At 37.3% G+C, this 27,714-nt stretch overlaps 1 protein-coding gene across 1 annotated transcript; it reads left to right on the forward strand.

The window, feature by feature from the left end:
• The first annotated feature begins 587 nt into the window (after nucleotides 1-587).
• Nucleotides 588-27,229, forward strand: LOC121728596 (rab proteins geranylgeranyltransferase component A 1). Its single transcript, XM_042116769.1, has 9 exons — nucleotides 588-743; nucleotides 2,782-2,980; nucleotides 3,172-3,298; nucleotides 6,188-6,431; nucleotides 6,861-7,083; nucleotides 17,269-17,618; nucleotides 20,184-20,299; nucleotides 20,897-21,019; nucleotides 26,150-27,229. Exons 1-9 carry the CDS (start codon nucleotides 695-697, stop codon nucleotides 26,282-26,284), a joined length of 1,566 nt encoding a protein of 521 aa, XP_041972703.1. The 5' UTR covers nucleotides 588-694; the 3' UTR covers nucleotides 26,285-27,229.
• Nucleotides 27,230-27,714: the final 485 nt, after the last annotated feature.

A 27,714-nucleotide genomic window follows, 5' to 3' on the forward strand; every position in this document is an offset into this window, starting at 1 on the left:
AACTGACAACTGAAAGAGTTTTGGCGGGCATGTCACTTTCAAACTTCTTCTACTTTTTATTGTTGGTGTGGTTTTTATTATTTTTTCCCAAATTGTATTATTTGGGTTTTTGATGTTAAAATATTAGCCATTAAATATCCGTTATCTTGCACAAGTGCAGGTAAGATGTTGTCAAAACCAAAATGTATAATTCCTGTGACATTTGGTGTGAATATCGGTAAATAGGGCTATTTCTTCCGTGAGTTTTAGCTAAAACATCGTTATAATAACTTTATTATCCTATTCATTGGAATATTATTGCGTCTTTTTCAAATTGAAATGTATCAAGTTTTACATTCTTTTGCCCAGTTTTGTAGCAATTATTGATGGTATTCCCTGGTATTACCGATAGTTGTCTACCCATACGCCATCTAGTTACTGAAATGGAAACAGTTTGACAATCAAATTAAAAATATAGGAAAATCCCTCATACTCGTATAATCTTTGTCTAAATAAAATCCGATTAAAAAAAGCAAATGTCAATTTTGATTAGACGTATGTCAAACTTCAAAGTCAAACCACTCCTAACTCCTGTCTAATCAAATGTCAAATGTAGAAGTAAAAAGTTCTTTGTGTCTTACTGGGGACACGTATAAATTTTGTACATTTTTTAAAATAAATATTAAGTTCTGGTGGGCTTTTTTAAACTTACAATATGGAAGACGATTTGCCGACCGATTTTCAGGTCATCGTCGTGGGGACAGGTAAGTTTTAAGTTGTGAAAATTTCGACACCGGCCGTGATGGCGATAGCAGCCTACTTTAGTATCGATCTTTTTTCTTTCACTCGATAAATGTTACGCTGTCTGCACCATAACTACTTGATATAGATATTGAACAGAGGAAACGATAATTAAACCATAACTACTTCTGATCATGAAATTATGGAGAAATTTTGAATAAATTTAAGAATAAAATATTACTTCGTAAGTTCGTACTGGCTAGGTATTGGTAGTTGGTACATATTTTTTTTAGGGTGTAGTCGGTGGTATGTAAAAGAACGACGCGCACTGCATAGTGCATTGCATATATTGTCAAGTAACCAGTAAACAAAAAAAAATTATAACTTAGAGGAATATCAATTAAATATTTTCTCCATCCATCTGTATGACTGGTTAAAACACACAGGGTAAATGTCATTAGATTAGTTAGGCACAGTGTATTTCTTTTATATATCACCATTTAGGGTTGCCAGGCGTCCGGATAAAGCCGGACACAGTTAGGCTTTTTGATTGCTTGTCTGGCCAAAATTAAGAGGAGTCCAGCTTTTGTAGGAGCTTTGAATCGAAAATTTTAAATGAAAATCTACTATTTTAGAAGGTTTTACACCTAATAAAATGTAAAATTGTATGTAAACTTGTTTTAATAAAATAGAAAATTACAAATGTATTCCTACACTAAGAGTTCAGATTCTAAGTACTCGATAGCAGGACTTTTTTGTATAAATGTCCGGCCAAGCTGGCTACTTTGTCCGGCTTTTTGGTTAAGCGACCTGGCAACCCTATCACCATTGATAGTATTACTAATAAAAGAAACTATTTAAACTTGAGAACTTGAGCCAGAACTTTTAACAGAAAGCTTTTGTTCTTACCGAGGGAAGTGTTAATTGAGGAGTATAATGTTTCAACTCCCAAGCGGTCACATGCTACCATGATAACAATAGATAAGCTATTGTGTCTGGGTTTTCCACAATCGAGGTATTAATAAATAATTCTTTATATTTTTTGTGCTGTAGTAGAAAGTGTTCCTGTCATATTTTTAATTAATTGGCTATATTTTAACATTTTGATTAAAAATGTGTTCTTTCTTTAATATGAAAACCAAGCTGCTAGAAAGTATTTTAAATGTATTACAAATATTAAGGTTAGGGAATGCAATTAAAAAAGTTAAAAAAGTATTATTCAATTTTTCTTTATACCAAATTTAGGTATGCAACTTCATGAATTTTTTTTTGCTATATTCTAGTTTCGGATTTGCCTACCATGCCTACTTTAAAAATTTACTTTGTACTAGAGATCGCCCAATGGTCAAAATTCGACCTTAGTTTTAACAACATTATGACTCAAAATATTGACTTCATCATATTTTTTTCAACTCTTGTCTCTGGGACTCAGCTGCTGATCTCAGACTGGCCGTGTAAGCATTGTCTAATATTATCTAAGATTCAATAAAAAAAACTATAATCCATTTTCAATTTGTCACCTTGTTGTCAACAGACTTCAACCATAAATAAAAGAGTATAATTCGTATGTATAGGCTTGTCACTCAAAAATCTGTCATCTTTCCTAGTGTGTGTGTTGTTGTGTGTGTAATGTTTTATTTGTTAAATAAATTTATGATAAATCATAATTTCAAAATAATATTAGCTCGATGTACTCCTTCACCATATAAACTATAATTGTGCGAAATTTCATTCACCTTTGTTTCCCCATTTTTCGTCAAAAAGGATACAAAGTTTTTGGCTCACGTATTAATATATAGATAATGCAATGTGATGAAAGAATCTTATTTTGATTAAATAATATACAGGGTGTAACAAAACAAAGTGATAATACTTAATAATATAGAGTGTAAAGTATTATCAGTTTATCACTTAAGTGTAACACTGTCAAATAATGTCAAAAATTGCAAACTGAAAATTTGCAAATAACTTTGTGCTGATCTGTCTTGGTCAGATTTTTAAAAGAAAATATACATTTTTTATATGAATTTGTTTGACTTACTGTATAAATTTGTTTATCAGGAATGGTAGAGTCCATTGTGGCCGCAGCATGTAGCAGAATTGGGAAAGATGTGTTACATTTGGATACAAGTGACCATTATGGTGGTCTATGGGCTTCCTACAATTTTGATGGTCTCCAAAAGTTTATAAAAGAAGTTAAGTCCGACCCAGCAAAACAGCCACAAGTCTATAATTTAACTGAGAAGTGGTATATTGAAAAGTAAGGACTTTGTACTTCTTTTTCGTGATTTTTACTCAATACTAAAATGCTTATAAATATTCTAGTACTAAAGAAGTTTTTTTAATCTAAACATATTTTTGGAAGTTTCATTAAAATATTATTTGTAACAGAAAATCTTTATCATCAAAATAATATATTTTTTTTTACTGTTTTCTCTATGTGACACTCAGGGATTCAACGCAAGATGAAGAGAAGAAAGAAGGAGAAGAAAATAAGACTGAAGAGAGCAAAAAGATTTGGAGTCAGTCTAGTTTTGCCTCGGAGTATAGGAAGTTCAATATTGACATGACACCAAAGGTAAGTAAATGGATTTGCTGCTTTTTACAGCTATACATGAGAGAGTCGGCACTAGTAGGCTGGCCTAATAACTACTAATATCACGATTCACGGTATTTTAGAAAACCGACTATGATTGCAATGTGTTTGTCTGAATGACCCATCTTAAGAGTTTGGAAATATCAAATAGCTAAAACTGCAAATTCGCATCACGTAGACTCGACGTTCAAAAATTGTGTTGTGTACTTTAACTAAAAAATAATAATTTGAATTTTCTTAACTATGTACGCACTTAAGAGTGGGCTGCCAAATTTTGCTGTGTTTTCAAAGTATTACGATCCCGGAAGACGATTGACTTAAATGAAATTGAGATTTATTTAATCATTGTATATTTGTATATACTAACGGAAAACACGATTCACTTATTTTGACACGATAGTTATATTTTTCGAAATTATGAATCTTTCTGGGCTTTTCAACAAATATCTATTACACTTATTGAGTTACTATCATTAAATAACTTGCACTAGTAAGTACGATCACACACTTTATAAAATAATGGCTAAAGCAAATATTAGTATTGTATTTAATTTTCAAGTAATCTTCAAAAACATTTTTGTTACTTACGACCTTTATTTGCGTGCTATAATGCGGGAACCATTGTTAAGAGGATTCCACACCGCCATTTTTTCCATACAAACGTTGTCCCCTGTTTCCTCCCTGGATAATGCTAGTAGAGTTATAATTTTTTTCCTGAATATCTACGGCCACTAATACAATGTCCCTATGTTTTCTTTTTTTTCATAATTTAATTATTAAATAAGATATGAACGTTCAAAAACCCAAAAAAATGGCCAGATTTTCCACTGTGTTCAAACGTCCAGAAAACAGATTTGGATAGATTATACAAAAAAAGCAAAACATAGGAACACAGCTCAAGCCTTTTTTTAATCTTTAATGAAAAAAGTACTTAAATCGGTTAAGTTTTGGAGAAGGAATCAGGGGACAACGAATCGTTGATTTTCTGGATTTTCTGCAGTTGTCTCTATCGCGTTCTGCGGTATAGGCTTGAGGTAAGGGAGACAGCTATAGATATTACACGTACTTTTTTTTCATTTCTCTAGCCGCTGTGGTATCCTCTTAAGCGATATTGTTCACTAGTAGCTGCAGCGCAAAGTGCAATGCTCGGTGACACGATTAATGGAATCATTATATTATCACGATTGAGGGATAGCGGGGTGTGTAGGCGGGGCTAGCGTGCTTTGATATTTCTGGCAGCAGGCTCTTAAATTTCCGATGCAATTTGTAATTTTTATTTATCGACTCTACTTTTACAGTACTCGTTGATGAAATTGGGCATTTAGTTTTCAGAAACAAGGCAATAAGAAATGTAACATTCTAACGTCTGAGCTCATTTTGTTTGGTCGATGTTCACGGGCCCGTGACCGACTCGTTACACCCGTGAATTATTGTGATTCATGACTCAACCTTGATATTATAATTGAAAAAATAATCACTTGTTAACTCTCTGTTAACTCGTTCGTTATTTGATTTAAGCTATTGTGTCATAAGCATTAAGTACTCAATTTTTCTAGTCTTTCATGTTTAGTGTCTTTTGGTGTTGTATGCATGGCGTCGTATGAATGTGGTCTTGGTAGTTGGTAGACACAAGACTGTTTTGGCGCAATAGGCGACCCAGCAGTCTTATCGCCTCTCAATCTTTGTAGTAGGCGAATTCCATATTAGCATCATTATGACTCATGACTCATGAGTCATGACTAAAGCCGACTAAACGAATTCTTACTTTTTACTACTTAAACTTTCATTTATAGACATTTTAGACAATCGGCCGCGGCTGACTACAGTCAACGTGGCTACGTTTCTAATCTCTGAACTGCCCCTCAGTCGCTGTTAGCACTTCTTTTTTAGGGTTCCGTACCCAAAGGGTAAAAACGGGACCCTATTACACTAAGACTTCGATGTCTGTCCGTCTGTGCGTCTGTCCGTCCGTCCGTCCGTCCGTCCGTCCGTCCGTCCGTCCGTCCGTCCGTCCGTCCGTCCGTCCGTCCGTCCGTCCGTCCGTCCGTCCGTCCGTCCGTCCGTCCGTCCTATAACAGCAAATACTAAAAACAAAATAAATTAAATATTTAAGAGGGGCAGTCCCATACAATAAACGTGATTTCTTTTTTTTGCTTTTTTTGCTCGATCTCATTAACGGCAACAGGTGGGCACTTGAAATCTTCACAAAATACTCAGTTGTATTTATTATTTAATAAGTTATTGTAAAATTAAAATATAAACTTAATAATTAAGGGGGACTCCCGTACAAAAATTAAAAAACATAATTTTTGCCTATTTTTGCTCTAATATGGTACGGAACCCTTCGTGTGCGAGTCCAACTCGCACATGGCCGATTATTTAAGATTTAAAACTCACAGCACAATATAAAAACTTCTTATTAATTATACTTAAGTATGTGTTGCGACTTGCCATGAATGCACGGTCTATGAGTACCTTAATATTATAATGCAAACAGATCGCGGTGCGTTTATATTCAGAACATATCGTACCTCCGCGGCTAACAAGGGCAGAAATGATTATGAAAATGTTCAGCACTTATGCCTTTATCTTACCGAAGGTGCGATATAGCATAACGACAGATTTTGCGAGGAGGACGAGACACTTCCCCATCTTGAGACTGTCCTACCCTACATCTGAAAAAGACACCTGGGCGCTACGAATACTCATCTTAAAAAAAATTTTTTTTAATCACATTCAATTTAAGCGCAGTATTGGCTTAGGGATGGTACTCTATGATATGAAGAATACAATAGATCCTCAAAAGTTTTGACATCAGTGCCCTAATAACCTGCTTTCCCTAAAAAATTAAGCAACAGCACTGCTCCCCAGCTGCTGTTCTCGCGGGGGCCGCTGGTGGAACTTCTGATCTCGTCGAACATCGCCCGCTACGCGGAGTTCCGGTGCGTGACGCGCGTGTTGACGTGGCTCAACGACAAGCTGACGCCGGTGCCGTGCTCGCGCGCCGACGTCTTCGCCACGGAGGCGGTCAGCATCGTCGAGAAGCGCCAGCTCATGAAGATGCTGACGTCCATCGTCGGGTACAACGAGGAAGAGATGAACAATGAGTTCAAAGGTAGGGTACCCGAAGTATCAAAGGGATTTTGACAGTCCAGATCATCTTTGAGAAGCGGCGGGTACGAGATGAATTTGAGTTCAAGGATAGGTTTAACCCGAGTGTCTTTTTTTTAAAACAAGATTTTATAGCTTGGTAACAAGACCTTTAAGCCAGGTCTGCCCGAGTGGTATTAAAGGGATTTTGATAGCTTATTGATCTAGGCACTAGTGCAAATAAAAAAAAAAGACTGCTAATGCTTATGGTTAGACACCTATCATTAGGGAATTTTTATTTGTACGTCACATGTTAGTATATCATATTTCCGTATCGGTCCCCTTATCACTAAAAAAATACTCAACTGATTTTATAATGCTACATTGTTCCTGTTGTGTTTCTTCACAATCATCACAAGCTTGGGGCCTGTAATCTGTATAACCCGTCTTGCAGACTGGAACGACAAGACGTTCACGGAGTACCTGACGCACAAGGGTCTGACGCCGAACCTGATCCACTACGTGGTGTACGCCATCGCCGGCGGCACCAGCAGGATGCCGTGCTTGGAGGGCGTGAGGGAGTGCAAGAAGTTCCTCATGAGCCTCGGCCGCTACGGCAACACGCCCTTCCTCTGGCCCATGTACGGTAGCGGGGAACTGCCGCAGTGCTTCTGTCGGTGAGTCTGACCAATACGAGACAAACATTACCTTAGGGCAGTGTTTCCCAACCTGAGGGTCCGCGAGCATAGTTTTGGGGTCCGCGGTGTCATCTCTGGACCATACATAATACTGTTTTTTGGTGTTTTTTTTATTAAGAGAGTCCGTCTTGAGTTCCTACTTCCAAGCGGTCTGTGGCTGAAAAAGGTTGGGAAATACTGCTTTAGGGCAAAGACATGAAATTAATTACTATCAGAGAAGTTGATTCGCAGATCGCACCGTCATTTGGTCGGATTATGTAAACTCATTGTTCAGCAGCTGTCTGCAGGTTTTTATATAAAAACCGAAAAACCACAGATTTGCCATAAGGCAAACTATATAATGATAGGCCGCGCACACGTTTGAGATCGTTAGTCGAAACGTTGAGGGGGAAATCAACAATATATTATTATACAGTATGTGTGGAATAACGTGATTTCAGATAATTTAAAGTAGCAAAAAACGCGCTCGTGAAACTTTTCTGTGGTAATAGTTTGGTTTCGAGAGCACGGCTCAGCTACTGTACAAAACGTGGCAGTGCCGTGTTGGGTCATGGGTGCGGGCTTTTTAGTCGTGAAATTGGGTGTATCGACAAAAACTCCAATTCGGCGCACCGCCCGCTCTCGCGCTGATTCATTTTAGCTGATCACACATTTGTCAGCACCATTTGCGCCGCCGCCCGCCGTACGCGTCGAACGCGCCGCATACACGAAATGCGGACGAACTTGCGAGGTTTCACATCATTTCATACAACAAATTCTAAAAAGCGGCGCATTCGGCGCGTGCGTGCATCAAAATGTGCAATCACCTTTATTGATGATTAAAATGCAGTTTAATGAAGAGTTTGACAGATAATGTCCCTGGATACATGTCGTGTCATGTCATGTGCTTATGTCAAAATCTTTATTTAATTACAGATTACAGTTAGGTAATTGTCAAGTATAAAATTGCAGTTAATATTCGTCTCTGTGCGGCAGTTAAATACAAGAGATGATCAGCATAGTGTTTGTTATGGTGGCCCATATAATATTAAAATTATATGGGCCAGTATTTTTAACCGACTTCAAAAAAGGAGACGGTTTCTCAATTCGAACGTATATTCAGCTTTTTTAAGTTTACAGTTCGCGGACTTCATTGATTATTATCAACTGATTTCGATGATTTTTTAAAAGTGGACATTTCAAAGGTGGTCCACTGATTTTGAAAGACTGTTTTAGGTCAGTTTTCTTCATTAAATGCCTAGTTGATTATAACCAGTTATTTTGGCGAACCATATACTTAAATCTTAATTTCGGATTGCTTAATGCTTATACTAACATTTAATTAATATAGAGTTAAGTATAAAATAACGAAGTCGGTAAGTATCGCGGGCGGCGCGGGCGGCGGGTTCAGCGACCTACTTGTGCAGGAACTGTACTCTAAGGAAAATACCACTTTCTACCGTCGCGTCGACCGTCGTATTGTACCACTGAAATGTTACACTTTATAATTGTCAGGTGATAAAATTCATACAAATAAACTGGTTAGTAACAGTACAAAATTTATCAAATTGAAATACTACCAAGGAATTTGATTACCTACGTTACTTAGTCGGGTTATATCCAGTTTGTGAATCGTGGTCTGTCGTTTGGACATAATATACAAGGTGTAACAAAACTTAGTGATTAATACTTTAGGGTGTCTATGCGTTCCTTGTAGAGAGTTCACTGTGAAAGTAGCAGCGCTGAAAGATCAATTTTTTTCATTTTTGTATGGGGAAACTCGTGACGCTGGGGCCCTTGCCCATACAAAAGTGAAAAAAAAAATTTGGTCTTTCAGCGCTGCTACTTTCAAAGTGAACTCTCTATAAGGAACACATACACACACTAAAGTATTATCTCTTAGTTTTGTTACACCCTGTAGATTATAGATCAACCGAATTGCGTTGGTCCAACAGGCCTGGTGCTTGTTGCTACCTATATTACGACTGAAATAGGACGCTCTAAACATCTTCTAAGTGTTTCCCAACCTGGGGGTCTGCGATTATACTTATGGGGGTCCACGGTATCATCTCTGGCAGAGTAGACAGAATTATAGAGTATTGACCTCTATAATACACTGGACAGGCTATGCCGTACAAAATGACAGCTATTTTTTGTGCCGATTTGAAGCGCCGCGGTGAGCGTACTGTGAACTAATTACATAGAAAATTACAACCGCCATTTGCAAAATAGTAGTTCCAAGTACACTCACTACTGCTTTCACATAGCAATCAGCGCCAATATGGCGACTTTCAAATAGGCATATTTTATCATAGACTTAATATATACTGTCGTATAGACCACCTGACAACCCGAAAATGCGTGACCATTTTCGATCTGTCAATGTGTGCGTGTGCTAGTGATGTATATTTTACTATCGATAGTATAGTATTTTGCTATCGATAGTATAGTCCGTTCGAGTTATTTTACCTCAGTTTCTATAATAAATAAATAATATGCAACTTTGACAGATTTGTATTTCAAATTAGGTATCATACGTTTTGGTGACGATTGAGAAGTAGATACACATTTTCTTTTGGAATGATTTTTCATTCGTCGGATATGTTATGACATGAGGTTCTTATACGGGTAAATAATATACACATAACACATTATAAAGTTACTTATTTATTACTCAGGTAAAATCTATCTGGTAAATCAGCCCTTACATTGAAAGTAAACGTTCAAAGTAAACAACACACAGAGTATATTATATTTTATTCTTAAATTAAATACATATCATAAAATATCATAATATTTTTTATTACAATTATTTTTAACCGACTTCCAAACAGGGTGAGTCTAGACGTTCGGCTGTGGATATATTTTTTATGTATGTTCAACGATTACTCCGCCGTTTATGAACCGATTATCAAAATTTTTCTTTTGTTGTAAATTGTATTGTTCCGAGTAGGTATCATGTTCACAAAAGTGGTGGTCTGGTGATGGAAACCATGAGAAATCGAGGTGACTCCTTCCTGCCTAGCATACGCCAACGAGATATCTCACTCTCGAGATAATTAAAGCCTACTCGTCTCATAATGTCAAAATCTCGATATTAGCTCGACAAAACTCTATAAAAATGTGTTATTCGATGATAGATCTACGCGAGAAAAAATGTTTGTCATGCTAGGGTCAATAGAGATGAAGATACAAACCATCAAACATCGAGAAAACATGTAGGCAGGCTGGATATTCAAATGGGAACATATGGTCCCAGAAAACGTTCAAAATCTTTCGATTAATAAATTTAAAAAAGGAGTGAAAGAACGTTTTGTGCCAAAACCTATTATAAGGTCAATGATTTCATAAACGATGACACATCTTGGGAGTAGAATGCTGAATGACTGCTTGCAAGGCTACTTCTACATGACTTACAATTATTATGTGTCTATCTATGTTTACATTGTATAATTTTTAGTTATAGCATTGTAAATTTTATTTTAAAAGATTTTTTTTTCTCACTTTTTTGTGGTAAAAAGTGGGCCCCGTGCGAGTTTCTTACGCAAGTTCTTCTCGTCGGCTTAGTTCCCGAACCGGTGGTAGGCACCATGTATTCTGAAAATATATTTTATTTAAGATTTGTTCAGAAATAAAGCAATTTTGATTTTTATTTTTTTTAACACCAACTGTAAGTATAGAAAACGTTAAGGACAGCTAACAAGAGTAGTTAGTATTACCTTGGAAGTCGATTTTAATTTTTTGTTTAAATAAAATTAAAACCGACTTCCAAGGTAATGACAATAGTAATATTATACTTAAAAAAGTAATAAATAATTCTTATTCTGTACTCAGTATTAATTCTGTTCTCAATCTTCATTATTTTTGCAATCGGTACCAGCTAACCTAATCGGCAGTTCTCTGACAGAATAGGTATAACTGCAACTTATATACTTAGGACTGGTACCGACTTCAAAATTATGAAGATTGAGAACAGAATAAGGTTCATTTAATACTTTTTAGTTCATTTAAGTATAATCTTAAATAAACTAAAAAAGAACCAAAAAGCAATAATTGCTTATTTTTAATAATTGCTTCAGTAACAAGTGCAACAGTATGTCAAACTTACTGGTACAAATAAAGTTGGGATAGCTCCTTTAACCAAAATAGTATTTATTCTACTTTTTCTTTAAAAATTTTCAATGAAATGTTTGCTACATATTGTTGAATTTTTCTTGGGATTCCAACCAACACGCCCAATTAATTTCAGCTATTTTCCTCTTATTAGAGGATCTTGAGGGAATCTGTAAAACAAATGATTATGATATATAAATATAAACCTTCCTCTACTTTTAGAGTCACTCTATATTATAGTAGTTAAATTATATTAGCTATTAAATAAATAAATAATAAAAATTCGGACGCCCCGCCCCGCTCATACATTTTGACACGTCAGAAATTCTTTTAGTATGATGGGTCTACAACCAAATGTATGAACAGAGTGTGTTCCGCCGGGCGTCCGAATTTTGCTGATCAGAAATTTCGGATAATGTGCGGCCGGGCTTAAGTTGATAAATATAAAGGTAAATGATTTTTATTTTAGTTTTATGTTAATGTAAAATATCGATAAGCATATCGATAAATTTGATTCAAGCACTAGCATGTAAAAAATTTTGATGAAAAATTTTTCTTCAAAATTTGTGTAATATAAGAACAATAGTACCTTTAGTTACGCAAAATATGAAAGTAAAAGGAAGGATTCACAATATTTTATTTGAAATAGAGAACTAAAGACAGAATATAGCAAAAATAAACACATCATAGCAATTAGGACATGAAGATTAATTACCTGTGAAATGTATATTTTTCAGGATTATTCTTATGATTTACACTGCTAACACTTACAGCACAAGTCATCATTTTTAAATACAATAATATTTATTAAAAATAACAAACAAATTAAACAATATATTGGAAATACCGAAAGAACATAAAAACGACTGACGACTTTTGACGACCTGTCAAATAAAAGTGGTTACAATTTTCATTAGACTGCCTCTCTCTTTTCATCTTGTTATAATTCCATAAAGGATTTTCTTCTCTCTCGCACTCTTTGTTGGTCTTTAGCATTATAGGTTTATGCATTTTATTGATAGCGATCGCCTGTCCATTGTTCCTCTTTGGTTGTATTGTTGTTTAATGTTTATGTTTTGGCACATACGATTTAAATTGTCAGAATCCAATTTTGAAATCTTTATCTTAAATATTTTAAATAATTCACACATTCCGTTTATTTAACCGTTTCCGTGCGGATGTCACCGATAGGCATCATGGGTAGCTTTTCTGTATGGCGGGTGACGCCCGAGAGGAGATAAAATGTTTACCTGTAAAACTATGATGAAATTACATTTTTTCAGAGGTTTCCCCTCAATGAAAGTGGCTTTATTTGTCACGTATTTTACGTGTACAGTGTTAGTTTTAGAATATTGCATAAAAACTTACACTTCAGGAGTCCTAAACATTTTATAAATATATATATAGTCCTCCTTATCGATTTCGATAACGGCGACCCCAGAAATTAAGGATTGTTTCTATTATGAGCCCTAATATGACTTGCTAGACCGAACTTGGTTTTGAATGTCCTATCACATGTGCTACAGTAGAGTTGGCCGGCAGAATTGTAAGTATAGATGTAGGAAGGCTTAGGTCTCTCTTTACACAATTGGCGCTTAACTTCAAGCGCACACAGACGGTCTTTCTCAAAGTTTTTGATCTTGGTATTGGTCGTAGAGCGCCAAGATATCCGCTCAGCAGCAAGCTTTTCCCAACATGCAGGGTCAATAGCACAGGCATTCAAGTGTCTTTTGAGAACATCCTTATATCGCAGATGTTGTCCACCTTGCTTACGCTTGCCCCCTGCCAATTCCGAAAAGAAGACCTCTTTAGGCAAGCGGCGATCATCCATGCGAAGGACGTGCCCGCACCATCTAAGTTGTCGCTGCATCAGTAGAGCTTCCATGCCATACGTCTCGGCGCGGCGCAAAACCTCAGAATTAGGTATATGGTCCTGCCACTTTATTTTAAGAATTGATCTTAGACATCGTAGGTGAAAGGTGAAATAAATTGAAAAAAGGTGAATTTATAAATATATAACGCCAAACACCAGCAAAATCTCACATCATCATAATTTATTCTTATAACTAACTAGCAGCCCGCCCCTGCTTCGCACGGGTATGAAACAAACATTTCTAAAGTTGGTGGTGTTATTAACCCGGCGAGAGTGTGGTAAGATGGTAGTCTTAGTGTCTACCTACTAAAAAATTGTGGGTGCTCCGCTTTCACTCCACTGTCGAGTAAAAGAGTTTTCAATGCGAACTATCCTGCCAAAATGTACCTTTATTCAAATGGATGTATTTGGATAATCCACGAATAATAAAAACTAAGGAAAAAAAAAAGGTTTTGAATTTGGTTCCTTTTCGCACACTAAAATATGACAATAGCTATGATACACTAACGCTCAAATTTACGAAAAAAAGCCGTTTACAATAATTATTGTCACTTGTATAATTATTACACAAAATTATGCATGTAGTCTCTTTTTGCATAAAGTATGCATGTATTCTGATTTCTTTTTGTAGCTCGCGGAACAATTTTTTTGAGTAACTCTTAGTTTTTATTATTGGTAGAATACATCATTTCCTTTTTTGATTTGATTTGTTGAATTCAGATATTTCATTCAAAAACTTCCACTTAAATTATAAAAAAAAGTCTCAACTACCAAAAATCTAAATTCCTCACCTGCAGCTGCTGAAAAGCTACTCAGAGACAATGTAAAGGAATGTGATGTCAATTTTAAGTTTAGGGAAATTAACCCCAGAGACATTGTTGATACATTTAAATTGCTGAATGTTAAAAATACTATTGATCTCTGGGGAATGTCTACAAAAATTATTAAATCTGTAATTGACATCATAGCTCCTCATCTTGCAATGATTTTCAATGACTGCATAAAGAGTGGTGTTTTTCCTGACTTAATGAAGCACAGTAAGATTGTACCATTATTTAAAGCGGGAATTAAATCTGACCCAACAAATTATAGGCCTATATCGATTTTACCAACTCTTAGTAAAATTTTTGAAAAAATAATTTTAAAACAATTATTGGTACATTTTAATTCAAACAATTTATTACATGACAATCAATACGGATTTACTAAGGGTCGATCCACAACGGATGCCGGTATAGGTCTTCTTTGTAGTATATTTCAAGCTTGGGAGGAGTCGCAGGACGCTCTAGGTGTCTTTTGCGACCTCTCCAAAGCCTTCGATTGTGTGGATCATGCTACATTGATCAGGAAATTGCGCCACTATGGCATAAAGGACTCAGCTCTTAGCCTCTTGACTTCTTACCTTATAAACAGGACTCAAAGGGTTGAAGTAAACGGTAACAGGTCCAATGGAACCAAAATAGAATTAGGTGTCCCACAGGGATCTATTTTAGGCCCATTTCTTTTTCTCGTCTATATAAATGACTTACCTTACCTTGTTAAGGAAAATGATAATGAGATAGTACTTTTTGCTGATGACACTTCACTTATTTTTAAAGTGAAGCGACAACAGTCAAATTACGACGAGGTAAACAGTGCTCTCTCAAAAATAGTACATTGGTTTAATGCTAATAACTTACTTTTTAATTCCAGTAAAACTAAATGTGTAAAGTTCACTTTGCCCAATGTTAGGCAAGTCCAAACCAATGTACTATTGAATGATGAGAAGATGAATTTGGTAGACACCACTGTATTCTTAGGTATAACACTTGATAGTAAATTACAGTGGGGTCCTCATATTGTTAATCTTGCAGGTAGGCTCAGTTCTGCGGCATATGCAGTCAGAAAAATCAGAGAAATTTCTGATGAAGACACGGCACGATTAGTATATTTTAGTTATTTTCATAGTAGAATGGCATATGGAATCCTTTTATGGGGAAACGCTGCCGACATTAATACAATATTTGTGGTGCAGAAGCGAGCCATACGCTCTATTTATAAAATGTCTTCTTTTGAATCTCTGAGAGATAAATTTAAAGAAATTGGTATTCTAACTGTTGCTTCTCAATAAATTTTGGATAATGTAATATATGTTAGAAAAAATATAAGTAAATTTAAAGCTAAAAGTGACATTCATTGTAGGAACACCAGAAATAAGCACAAGCTGGATTTGCCGATGATCAGACTTAGTAAAGTTAGTAAATCATTTAAAGGTCAATGTATATGTCTGTACAATAAAATCCCAGAAAACGTTCAAAATTTTTCGATTAATAAATTTAAAAAAGTAGTCAAAGAACGTTTGTGTGCCAAAGCCTATTACAAGGTCAATGATTTCATAAACGATGCCTATCTTGGGAGTAGGATGGCTCCTTGCAAGGCTACTTCTACATTATTATATTATGACTTACAATTATGTATGGATGTTGACATTGTATAATTTTAAGTTAGAATTGTAAATTTTATTTTAAAAAAGAATAATTTTTTTCTCACTTTTTTGGTAAAAAGTGGGACCCCGTGCGAGTTTCTTACGCCGGTTCTTCTCGCCGGGATAGTTCCCGAACCGGTGGTAGGCACCATTAGCATCAACGTTCTGAAAGTATTTGTTACAAATCTATTCGGAAATAAAACAATTTTTATTTTTATTTTATACTTAAACAACGTTTATTTGTTTATAAAATGCTATAAAAAGTAGATACATTTTTTGGCGTTATACATGGCTGGCATGTAATATCCCGTTCTACAATAAAACGAAAATAAATTGATCAATATAGCCAAAGGTTTACAACACCTGATAAAAATAAGTTACTTACCTTCCATTTCTGTTTGTACACGTAAATAATCACTTTTAAATACTTGAAATGAACTATAATTCCGTTCACGTTCGCTTTTGGGTCGCTACTAAAAGAAAAACAATTGGAAACAGACGAAACAGCGATAAATTACAATCCCTGGCGGGTGGCGCCCGAGAGGAGATATCAAAGTTTCTGGCGGTAGACGCCTCAGAGGAGATACGAAATATTTGTTCGCAGCCAGGCGCGTGAAATTGCCAAAAATGACACCGCACTGAATCGGTTAAATCCTAGTGAAACCCAACCATAGAGGAAAATAATACGAATTTGACAAATATTGAAACCTGTCCGTCTCTTTGCAGTCGAACTACTGGTCGTTATGTCTATTGTCTCTGGACCATACATAAATGCTAATGTCTCGTAATCGCTACGCCAACGTGCCGTGAGCGAGACCGAATGAATCCAATTTTTATGTTGTTTATTTTATTGAGGGGATCCGTGAAAACTGTGCTTAATTTCCTAGGGGTCCGTGGCTGAATAAGGTTGGGAAACACTGTCTTATAACAATAAACTTTATGATCTTTTTTTCGATCAAGCAAAAAAGTTTATGTATACTGAACTTCAAGTAATTTATTTTTTGTTGAGGTTATGTAACAGACAAATAATAATAAAATGTAATACGGGTCCCGCATGGTTAATAAGGGAATTAATCTACTTACTTTGATACTAGAAATAGCTCAACGCCAGCAATAATCATTGTCGCTGTCATTATTTTCCACTTTTGCGGATAGAACACTTAGGGCTTGTTTCACCACCTCCTGATAAGTGACGAATAGGCTATCCACCGATTAACTTGACAGATCAAGTATGGAGAATCTGTCAAAAAAGTTGTAAATAGCCTATTGAATAGGCTGTTTCACCAATTTCTGATAAAGTGCTGAATAGGCCCTATTCAGCACTTTATCAGAAATTGGTGAAACAGGCCCTTACTATAATAATTTCAACTACAAACTACATAGCCATTAACTGGCATTAGAATAAAATATACTTTATTATACGTAGTCTACCAGGTTTAATAGAGGATCATATTAAACCTGGTAGACTACGTCCGCACCAGGGTTTACGGTCAGTGGCGGCCTTATTTTACTATTGCGAGGCCCCGGGCGGCATGTCTTTGCGAGGCCCTTTGTCCTTTGGAAATGCACCTGTTTTTTTTAAATTTGTTTAACCCGAGGCTCCTGCAAGAGCGAGGCCCCGGGCGATTGCACTGTCCGCCATTCCTTTAGGCCGCCACTGTTTAAAGTATCTTACGACTTACACCGCTAATGTTTGCCGTGAGGCGTTTCCTGAACATTCCGACAAATTTTCCAGACTGTGCGCGGTGTTCGGCGGCGTGTACTGCCTGAACCGGCCGATCGAGAAGGTGGAGACGCGGACCACGGACGACGGCAAGACGCAGGTGGTGGTGGGCAGCAAGTCCAAGGCGCTCAACTGCGACCACCTGGTGATCGGCATTGACAGCTGCCCGGAGGAGCTGCTGTCCCCCGAGCCGGCGGAGGGGGCGGACATCTCGAAGGCGGTGTTCGTCACCAACGGGCCGATTCTGCCCAGCGAGAAGGAGCCGCTGTCCCTGGTGCGGTTCCCGCCCCTGGAGGAGGGGGGTAGCACCGTCACCGCGCTCGAGGTCGGCCCCGCTACCGGCTCCTGCCCCAAGGGATTGTGTGAGTTTCTTTAATTATTATACTATAAAACGCAGGTTACACGCTCATTTTCTCATCAGTTCAGTCCATCAATATGGTAAGATTGACGCAAAATTGAACGTCTAACCAGTTGATTGACGGACTGATCAATTTTTATTATGTACTTGTTAGCCATCTGGCGTCAGTCTGAGTCTGAGTCGTGTAACCTACGTCTCAGCGCGACTTACTCAAGTCCATTTTTTCTTAATATTCTCATTTCCACGACTGCAACTCATGTGTCGCAGGATCAATAGTAAGCACCCACGAAAACCCTTTGATATGATCTCAGGAGTAATTTGGCTAGTGAGGAAAGTCGAGTTTAACGCGACTTCAGACATTTGGCAAACAATTTTTATACATGAAGAAAAAACAACGCCTACCATAATATGAATTCTTAAATAATATAAAGAACGTAACAAAGTATAGAATATCAATACATGCCGAGAACCATCAGCACTCAATACATAATTTTTCATTTCAGATTCGATTAAAATAATCGGTTCGTGTTGGGAGCGCGTTCGTTTGACTTTTTCTATGAGTTTTTGCCGGCGGCGTGAGTCGTGACTAAGCGGGGGGTAATTGAGGAAATGTCCAGAACTGATACAGAAACAGATTACATCATACACTTGAGCTTGCACGTAAATGTGATGGAATTTCAAGGCCACAATTAGAATTTATCATTTTAAATATCTAGATTGACCTACGAGTAAAAAATATTTAGATATTCAGCGCCTATTACAATAATTTTATTTATATTGAATTACATATTGCTATTACTAATATAAAAATTTATAATATTATAAAATACAAACAGAACAATATTATAAACGTTGAACTATTTTTTTTTATCTACATTAAAATCCCAAAATTGCATATTGTTTTTGGGTAAATTAATTTGAACATTACAGATTTTTTTTACGAATTTTTTAATTATTAAATTAAAAAATTCGTAAAAAAAAATCTATAATGTTTAAAACACGAGCTTTGAGCGCGCGAGTCAAGAAATTCCGTAACGAAAATAAAACTAACAATCCGACCGGCGACGTTGCTGTGCATCTTTTCAGTTCGGCAGACTTCAGCATGGTATTTGTGTGCGTGCGACTAGACTCCGAAAGTTTTCCTACCAAACACCACAAAATATGGACACATGCGCGGCCCGGCCCCGCCCCGCCCTTCCATTGACATTCTTGCAGTGACGGATTAAGACTACTTGATGCCCTAAGCAATCCATGCCTGTGGGCCCCCCTATCCGTATCTCAACTAGAATCGGTCTTTGAACCTTTACTCTTCTGGTGCCCCCTCAGACGTGATGCCCTAGGCAATTGCTTAATTTGATTAAGGGTTAATCCGTCACTCCATTCTTGTTATTATCATAAGTTGCGAATTTTCCCTTCACACCACAGAATAGATAATAATACAAGTACTTCATACTTTGACGAACTTAGGACCGTCAAATGTAAAGGACGTAGACAGGTATGTTTAGAATAAAATTAATTGATACACATCAAAAGAATCGAAAATTACAACTTTTTAATTACGAAAAATAAGCACTTTAGAAATTTATAATAAATCTAAACCACATCCTTTGCATGTAGGCGTATTTAAAAATTCAATTAACTTATGTACACAGTACAACTAATTAAAAAATAAAAATCAAAACAACTCACCTCTAAATCTTATTTACTTCCATCTTGTCTACACTTAGCATAGTTCAAACGAGTTCAAACTGCAATCCGTTTTGCTCTAAGCAAAGTCTAGCGCGTTTTGCACATTGTCTTTAAAAGTTTGTTACTTTAAAAGTTTGTTAAGCGCAACTTTGTCACTTTTAACCTAGTCAGAGGCATGTCTTCGAGGCTGGCTAGGCGTGTGCAGGTGTTGCGAAGTGCGAACTGTCCATAATCCGAGTCTTTGATTGTCTCGCGATTCAGATTCAGGGTACAGCTGCTGCATTCGAGAATCATCAATCAGCTGTTACGAAAACGAGGAACGCTTTCTTGCTCGTACAGTCTCTGGGTTCCGCGTAAACTTTCGCCACTCAAAATGTAGCACCTCCACCTATGCCTCCACATTCATAACACTCGATCGTAGTTAGGGTACATTGTAACAGACACTAATTAAAGCGCGGGGGCCGGGGGCGCCGTGACAAACAAAATAATTACGTGTTAGCTATACAACTACACGCGTGGTACTAAACGGTCGCCGGCGACCGGTCACCGGCGGGCGGCAGGCCTCCCGCCTCCCACCCCACCCCGCGCGTCGCCCCCGCTTTACCCCTACGCATAACCGGTCTCGACTGGATATCAGTGCGGCGCGATGTACCAACTCGGGCGCAATATCGCAATTATTATTAACTTATGAAGTGACCATTGTGCATCGATTTTTTTTTGGGATAAAATATGTTATTGTAAAAAAATTAACACCCTATTTTTTTTGTTTAATGGACTCACCTAATGATACCTAAGCCCCAAAAAAAAATTTGGCAGGTAGGTTTAATTTCACCCTGTATAATTAATTGTTTGTTTGTTCCAATTGTATTGTTTGTTCCAGTCGTGGTGTACTTCGTGACGGACAAGGTGACGGACGCGGAGGCGGACCTCAAGCCCTTCGCCGAGCGCATCTTCGACATGACGGGCGACCAGACGCAGACATCCGACAAACCCACGGTACGTTATTACTTATTATTACACTAGATGACGCCCGCAAGTCCATTGCGACTAAATTAGTTTATCGCGCGGGAACCGTACATTTTTCCTGGGTGAAAAGTATCCAATGTCCTTTCCCTGGACCTAAAGTATCTCCATACCAAACAGCAAAATCGGTTCAGCTGTTTCGGCGTGAAGACAGACAGACACACTTTTGCATTTATAGTATTAGTATTTAGTATGATATACATACTTAAAATGTACTTACAAAGCTCTTTCATTAAATAACCCTCATGATACCATCTTTTTTTTAATTTTTTACTTTATGATACGAATATATTAATTTATACAGTCGACTGCTTTTATATAAAACCTCATCAGGGCCTTATCAAACTGGTCACACCTCGGAGAAATGTACGGTTCCCGCGCGATAAACGATTTTTGGCGCAACGGAGTTGCGGAAGTCCGGCGTCATCTAGTATTATATTATATTTTTGTCGTAGTCGGATTGTAGTTTTATTGTTCTGATTTTTTACAATTCATAAAAGTGAAATAGAAATGCTCTATTCCAAATACACAACAAATGCCAGTCTGTTATAAATTTGTGTCTGTTTCCAGTGCCTGTGGTCGCTGTACTACAACGTGCGCGACACGTCCGCGCCGCGCGCCGCCGCCGCGCCCGGCGTGCACGTGTGCGCCGGCCCCGACGCCAAGCTCGACTTCGACGCCGCCGTGCTGCAGGTGAATGACAGAGACAGACACCCGGCCGAGTGGGACAGAGTTACAGTGTGAACAGTTTGGCAATAAAGACGACGACCTCTGTGGCTCATTTGGTGGGCTGTTGGTAACTCAAGCCGGGGGTCGCGGGTTCGAACTACGAATCCCGCCGACGGAACAAAAAGTTTTTCAAAGTTCCTGGGTCATGGATGTGTATTAAATATGTATATCATATATGTAACAAAAATTATGTATAGTATAAAAGTATTAAATATATTTCCGTTGTCTGGTACCCGTAACACAAGTCCTGAAGTACCTGAAGTACTTAGCACGGGGCCAGACTGACGTGGTGTGATGCATCCATAGATATTATTATTATAAAAAGAGTGCATTTAATGTGGGCGCTTCTTTTATTCTTCTTCTTCAAGCTTCTGCTTCTTTTATTAAAGGCAACCCAACGCTACTGCCTTTTCCGCCTGGAGTCTGACTGCCGTGGCAGCCCTTTTGCCATAGCTGTCGATCCCATGTTGCAGCTTCGACCCAAAAAGTCTGTGGCTCGGAAGAGTGACCAATTACCCCAAAACTTCTGGTCGATTGTGTCCGCAGGCGATGGCAACGTGGTGTGTGCGGGAGTGGACTCCCACACGTTCCCCTGATACTTGGCCGGGGCCCGCATGTACCATTTGGAGCCCTGCCGTGTCTAATGACAATTGCGCCTGGTCTGGGGTACAATTCGGTTGTACCTTTTATTTCTGAATGTTTTGTAGTGGGTACTATCAGTTTTCTTGTATCAGTTTATTTTTAGTAACAACCTAGTAATAATTATGTTATTTTTACTATTGTTGGGTTGCTGTCTAGCCTAGAACTTAAGATTATGTTTTTACAACCATGCAATGACTCTAACTTGTCTGTTCACCTCGCGTTCCGTCGCGAAGGTTTCGTTCCTTAAAATTGTTTTTTTTATATTTTCCCATGTAGAGGGTTATAGCCCCTGGTCATGGTTGTCCACTTGGGGCCTCTTCGCGGGCTCAGGTGTGTGAGAGTTGCTCGATGCCTTAAATATAAACGGATATAAACAGACAGCCTGATAAATGATCTACCAAAGAGACCTAAAAATCGAGCACTACGCATTACCCTTTCACTTTTGCCGAGCGACCCAAAAGTAGTTCGCGGCCTATACGATCTTTGTACAGGGGCGGATCTTGAATTTGTGGGGCCCTGGGCTAATATTGCTTAGGGGCCCTACCTAATTACTCAACTAATTGCCATTTTGACAATAAACTGTTTTCTGTAGTGATGTAGGTATATTGTGTTAAGTACAGGAAGAAAATTTTTAATTTATTTATATGGGCTACTAGACGTTCCGCGGGTTCGCTTTCCGCAAAAAAAGAAATCTATGTCCTTTCACGTGGCCTATTTTTCATGTGTGCCAAATAACATAAAAATTGCTGTAGTACGTTTAAATAAGCCCTTTCAAATAATTTCCCTCGTTTTTTCCACACTTCCCTCTATTTCTTCGCTCCTATAGTCTTAGCGTGATAAAATATAGCCTATAGCCTTCCTCTATAAATGCGCTATCTAACACTGAAAGGATTTTTCAAATCGGACCAGTAGTTCCTGAGATTAGCGCGTTCAAACTAACAAACAAACTGCAAATTTCCTTTATTTGGTCATCGCACTGTAGGTCCTTTGTTAAATCAAAATTTATCGAAAGAACTGATAATTAATGATGACATTGTATTTGTTTTCTATATAAGTACGACATCCGGGAGAAAGAACGCTCTGCTCCCCGTGTATTATATTTCTCTATGGCTCTGCTTCACAGCTAGTGATCGGTATCGTTAAAAAATCTAAGATAGTATAGTAGTTTGGGAAAACATCAACAAGTCTCTTTTCATAAATTAGCCAAAAAATTTCACTGCAAGAGGTGTAAGACTCTGTCTTAGACTGCAGTAAGTAAGATTTTAACTGAATGCACTCATTCACTAAATGTTCGTCTACGGCATTTGGATAATGCGCCAACCTTATGATCGGTTTTTTTTTATTCTAGATAATTTTTATTATTGACAATATCGTCTATAATTAGTTTCAGTTCGGATGGGGGCCCTCTGTATTCGCGGGGCCCTGGGCTGCAGCCCAAAAAGCCATATAGTAGATCCGCCCCTGTCTTTGTAGCAGTTTTTTACACCCTAAATACTTTACATAATGCTAAAACCCGACGATAGATGGCTCTGCAAAGTAGTAATATAATAATTTAGTCACAATTCCCCAAAATCAATGAGTTGTAGGTATTAAAAACTAAAAATAATATATTTTTTTAAGTGAAAATGTATGTCAATTATAAAGAAAAAGAAAAAAAAAGACTATGTATTTAGGCAAGCAACATACAAAAACTGCACTAATTATTTATGTAGCTGTTAGTACATTGTTTCACAACAATTAATAAATATTACATACAGTTAATTAAAATAATAAAACAGATAAGTATTATCAGACCCTTATATACAGTTAACAACAACAATCTAATAGTTGTTTATGTTAAAACTAGATAAGCTATTAAAATTTTACCTACTTAGAACTCTGCTATAGTGGGGGTTCCGTATATATCAACGCGTTGATATGCTGCTGGTACCATTAGGTACCATTGAGGAAATTTATTCCTAGACAGTTGACGGACCTATGTCAATTTGTTGGTTATATTATGTCAATTCAATGTTAGTCGTGAATCGTGATAATATGTCGGCTGGGTTTGACATACCGTGACCAAATTACGGAGAATTAACTTATCTGATAGTAAGTAATAAGTATATGCCAGGATTTCTATGGAATTTAATTTCGATATCCAAAACAATATTTCTTTGCTCAATTTAAAATAGCTCTTCAAAGAACAAGGGGCATTTTTGTATGGAAGCCGTACCCAAGCTGTAGCACATCTACACATAATATATCAAATGAAAGGGCTTGAAAAGCTGAACATTTTATTGTATGACGTGAAATCTCTAAACCATGGGAGAAAAAAGTTAACGAGGGTAGAAGGTTAAAAAAACCCACAAAAAAACAACCTGTGTTATTGCATCAAATTAATCAAATTAACCGTTCCAGGATAGTATACTTAATCGCATAATCGCTTTGGAGAAATTGTTTTTAATTAGCAATATTAGCTAATAGTGCAATAATACAGGTTGTGTTATTCTTTCTAAAAAAGAAAAAAAACATACTGTATGTTTTTTTTCTTTTTTGTAGGTTTTTGAATTAATTTGTAGGTTTTGCTAGGAAGGAATTATTTCTGAAAAGTAATCATATATGGCAAACTGAAGGCAAGTGTTGTATTTCAATATAATATTATTGCTTTATAATATTTTAAAGAAATGTATGAGAAAACTATAAAATGCTGAATGTCGATTGTCGAATCTTTGCCTGATTTTTTCGTTTACTATTAGGTACTTTAGAGAAATTGTTTATAATTATTAATTAGCAATACTAGCGAATGGTGCAATAATAAAGGATGTTTTTAGGGTTCCGTACCCAAAGGGTAAAAACGGGACCCTATTACTAAGACTTCGTTGTCTGTCTGTCTCCAGGCTGTATCTCAAGAACCGCTATAGCTAGACTTCTAAAATTTTCACAGATTCACATCTGTTGCCGCTATAACAACAAATACTGTAAACAAAATAAAATAATATTTAAGGGGGGCTCCCATACAACAAACGTGATTTTTTCGGCCTTTTTCGCTCTATATGAATAATGGCAAGAGGTAGGCACTTGAATTTCACACGTTCTTTTGTTATAATACTTTTATATTTAATAATAATAATAAAATAAAATAAAAATTTAAGGGGGGCTCCCATACATAAAACACTATTTTTAGCCTATTTTTGCTCTGTATTGGTACGGATCCCTTCGTGCGCGAGTCCGACTCGCACTTGGCCGATTTTTTTTCTTAGGAAAAAATAAAACAGCCTGTATTATTTCACCATTCGCTAGTATTGCTAATTATAAGCAATTTCTCCAAGGCGATAATATACGGTAAAATACAGTAAAGGTTAGATTTTTTAAGTTTTATTGTTTTCTCATACATTTTTCTTTAAAATATGAAACAATATACTAAAATACAACACTTTCCGCAAGTTTGCCATATAGGTACGATTATTTTACAGAAATGATTCCTTACCAGCAATTACACTATAAATTGATGAAATAATACAGGTTGTTTTTTTGTGATTTTTTCTTACCTTCTAATCTCTTTAACTTTTCTCTCCCATGGTTTAGAGATTTTTCGTCATACAATAAAATGTTGAACTTTTCAAGCCCTTTCATTTGTTATATGTCCTTCCTCCTTCTTTGTAAAAAAATAATATTTTATATTTTAGAAATATCATATTTTAAATTATTACTTAGTACTTACATATGAATTATTGCTCAGACATTTATATTATGCTTTATATGCTTAAATTGAATGTAACTTTTTATTGACTGTACTAATAAGTAATAAGTGACACAACACTGTAACGGATGAACTCTTATCATATCATAATTTATATCATTGCTTTACATAAATCATTAGTTTTCTTTTTGAGGTCAAGTTCAAATTATCTTAAACACGGTCTTACCGCAAAATATCTAATCATCTATTGAACAGATGAACAGAATCATTTGAGACCATTATGTACTGATTTTTTTCCTAATCAACTGTTTAACAGGTGTTTAAATCTTTTGTAGTAAGACCGTTAGAATTTCGAAGATACCTAGAAACACTTTTAGGTCCTTACTAACAAAAATATTTACACGGCGAATAATTACAAAAGGCTTGTTCGTCGCTGTCCGTTATATTGAAAATTTACAATATATTTAACTGATTCTTCATAATACCACAGATTACTAAATACTAAATAGCTACTACGTAAATAACACTCTATACCCGACATTATTAAGCTAGGCAAAGCTTTTATCGCGGCCTTTGAACGCGACGACCGAATCAAGCAATTCCGTAACGAAAAAAATCCTCCCCCCAAGTCTATACACATTACACAACGCTCCCATTTTTTATGGGTCCCACACCGCCTTTAAGCCTTCAGCGCCCACAAGGGGCCGTTATCACCCACTTTGGGAAAGGCTAGTGTAAATGATATAAAACTAAAGATGCACAATTTACAGGCGGAGCAGATCTTCAAGGAGATCTGCGCGGGCGAGGAGTTCCTGCCGCGCGCGCCCGACCCAGAGGAGATCGTGTTCGAGGACGACGTGACGCACGGCCCGCAGTTCACCGGCGACGACGCCGACAAGGAGTAGACTAGCCGCTGAGGTGGATTCGCGACGTCAGCGGCTGTTGTCAGTGCTGCCGATAACTGACGAGTACTGTTCAGGCTCACACTGGCGCGTGGTCGACGCGACGCGTGTTGTTTTTCGCCTACAGCAGTGTTCCGCAAAAGGTGTGCCGCGGCACACTGGTGTACCGTAGCCATTTTTCCTACATATTCCTAGGCAACATCCCAGGACGATCGACGAAAGGAATAAGAATTGGAAACAGATCACCCGTTCACGCTGATTAATTTGTGGTGTAGGCACCTCTAAAAATTTACATTTTTCTAGCTGTAGCTTAAACACAACAAGTTTGCGGAATACTGGCCTACAGCGTATTCATCTCTATAGTCTATTGTTTAAGTACTCTGCTATGAAAATATTGAAGCGCGCGTCGACGCGCTTTGACGCGCATTTGCGCTTCCATATTTACATAACGGAGTACTCAAATAATAATAAAATAATAGAGATGAATATCGCTTCGACTGCGCCAGTGCGAGTTGAGCCTAGAGCAGTCGATGTTTCGTCGGTAGTTGAGTATACTTCAGTCGGTATTTCGTCAAAAGTCAGCACTGACGCGACAATACTGTGTTGGCTTGATATCGATTTACAGTATGGCAGTACCCGGTCAGCATTGACTGCAGTGGACTGAAGCCAGTCGCTGACTCAATGTGAATCTACCTTTACCCATTATGCGATACGATACAACGCCCATATATCTCGCGCATAGGCGCTCGTTCTATATCTATATTGTGTTATATATCGCGCATAAAGACAGATGTTTTATGTCAACACTGTCTTCAATGTGTTTTATCGGTACGATATCCGATGTCGTATCGCGTAATGAAAGCCCGAGGAATTCTCGCCTCCGCTGGCCAGCAGCGTTGACTATATCAACCAGCAAACTTAGCATTATAGAAAAAATGCGGAAGAATATAAAACTGACAGATTCTCGGTAGGATGATGGCATTAAATTCCCTCTGTCATGCTGTCTCTTTGACTATTCTATAAAGCGCTAAACACGCTGAGCGGCTGTTATTACTCATTCTTCTTCGTCTGTTTACATCAGATTTACTGAAATCGAATCAGTAGTTTAGGCGCAACAATGTAAATGCCAAAATCATTTCACTTCTTAAAGACAGTGTCAGATTTTTTTAAACAGCTGGTGGCGCCTTCGGGGGCGAGTGTCCTTATAGTTCTCAACAGCGCGATTCGGCGTGTAACAATTAACATCTAAGTAAACACACGGCTTTTGTATCTAAACAGACGCTTAAAAGGCCCTATTTCACCAACGACTGATAAAGTTAATGCTCGAATTAGTATCGTTTTTTTTCATAATGAATGGAAGAGAAGCCATGACATTTTAACAAGCTGTTAACACTAACAGACATTGGTGACATTGGGTCTAACGGCCGTTCCCA

This window comes from Aricia agestis, chromosome 7 (genome assembly GCF_905147365.1).
Source record: "Aricia agestis chromosome 7, ilAriAges1.1, whole genome shotgun sequence".
NCBI lineage: Eukaryota > Metazoa > Arthropoda > Insecta > Lepidoptera > Lycaenidae > Aricia > Aricia agestis.

What these genes read in the sequence shown, in the direction of transcription:
- LOC121728596 (XM_042116769.1), top strand. Translation starts at nt 695, where the DNA reads ATGGAAGACGATTTGCCGACCGATTTTCAGGTCATCGTCGTGGGGACA. An exon ending in GGTCATCGTCGTGGGGACAG is followed by an intron (nt 744 to 2,781) that starts GTAAGTTTTAAG and finishes TTTGTTTATCAG; the next exon opens with GAATGGTAGAGTCCATTGTG. An exon ending in CTCCTGCCCCAAGGGATTGT is followed by an intron (nt 17,619 to 20,183) that starts GTGAGTTTCTTT and finishes TGTTTGTTCCAG; the next exon opens with TCGTGGTGTACTTCGTGACG.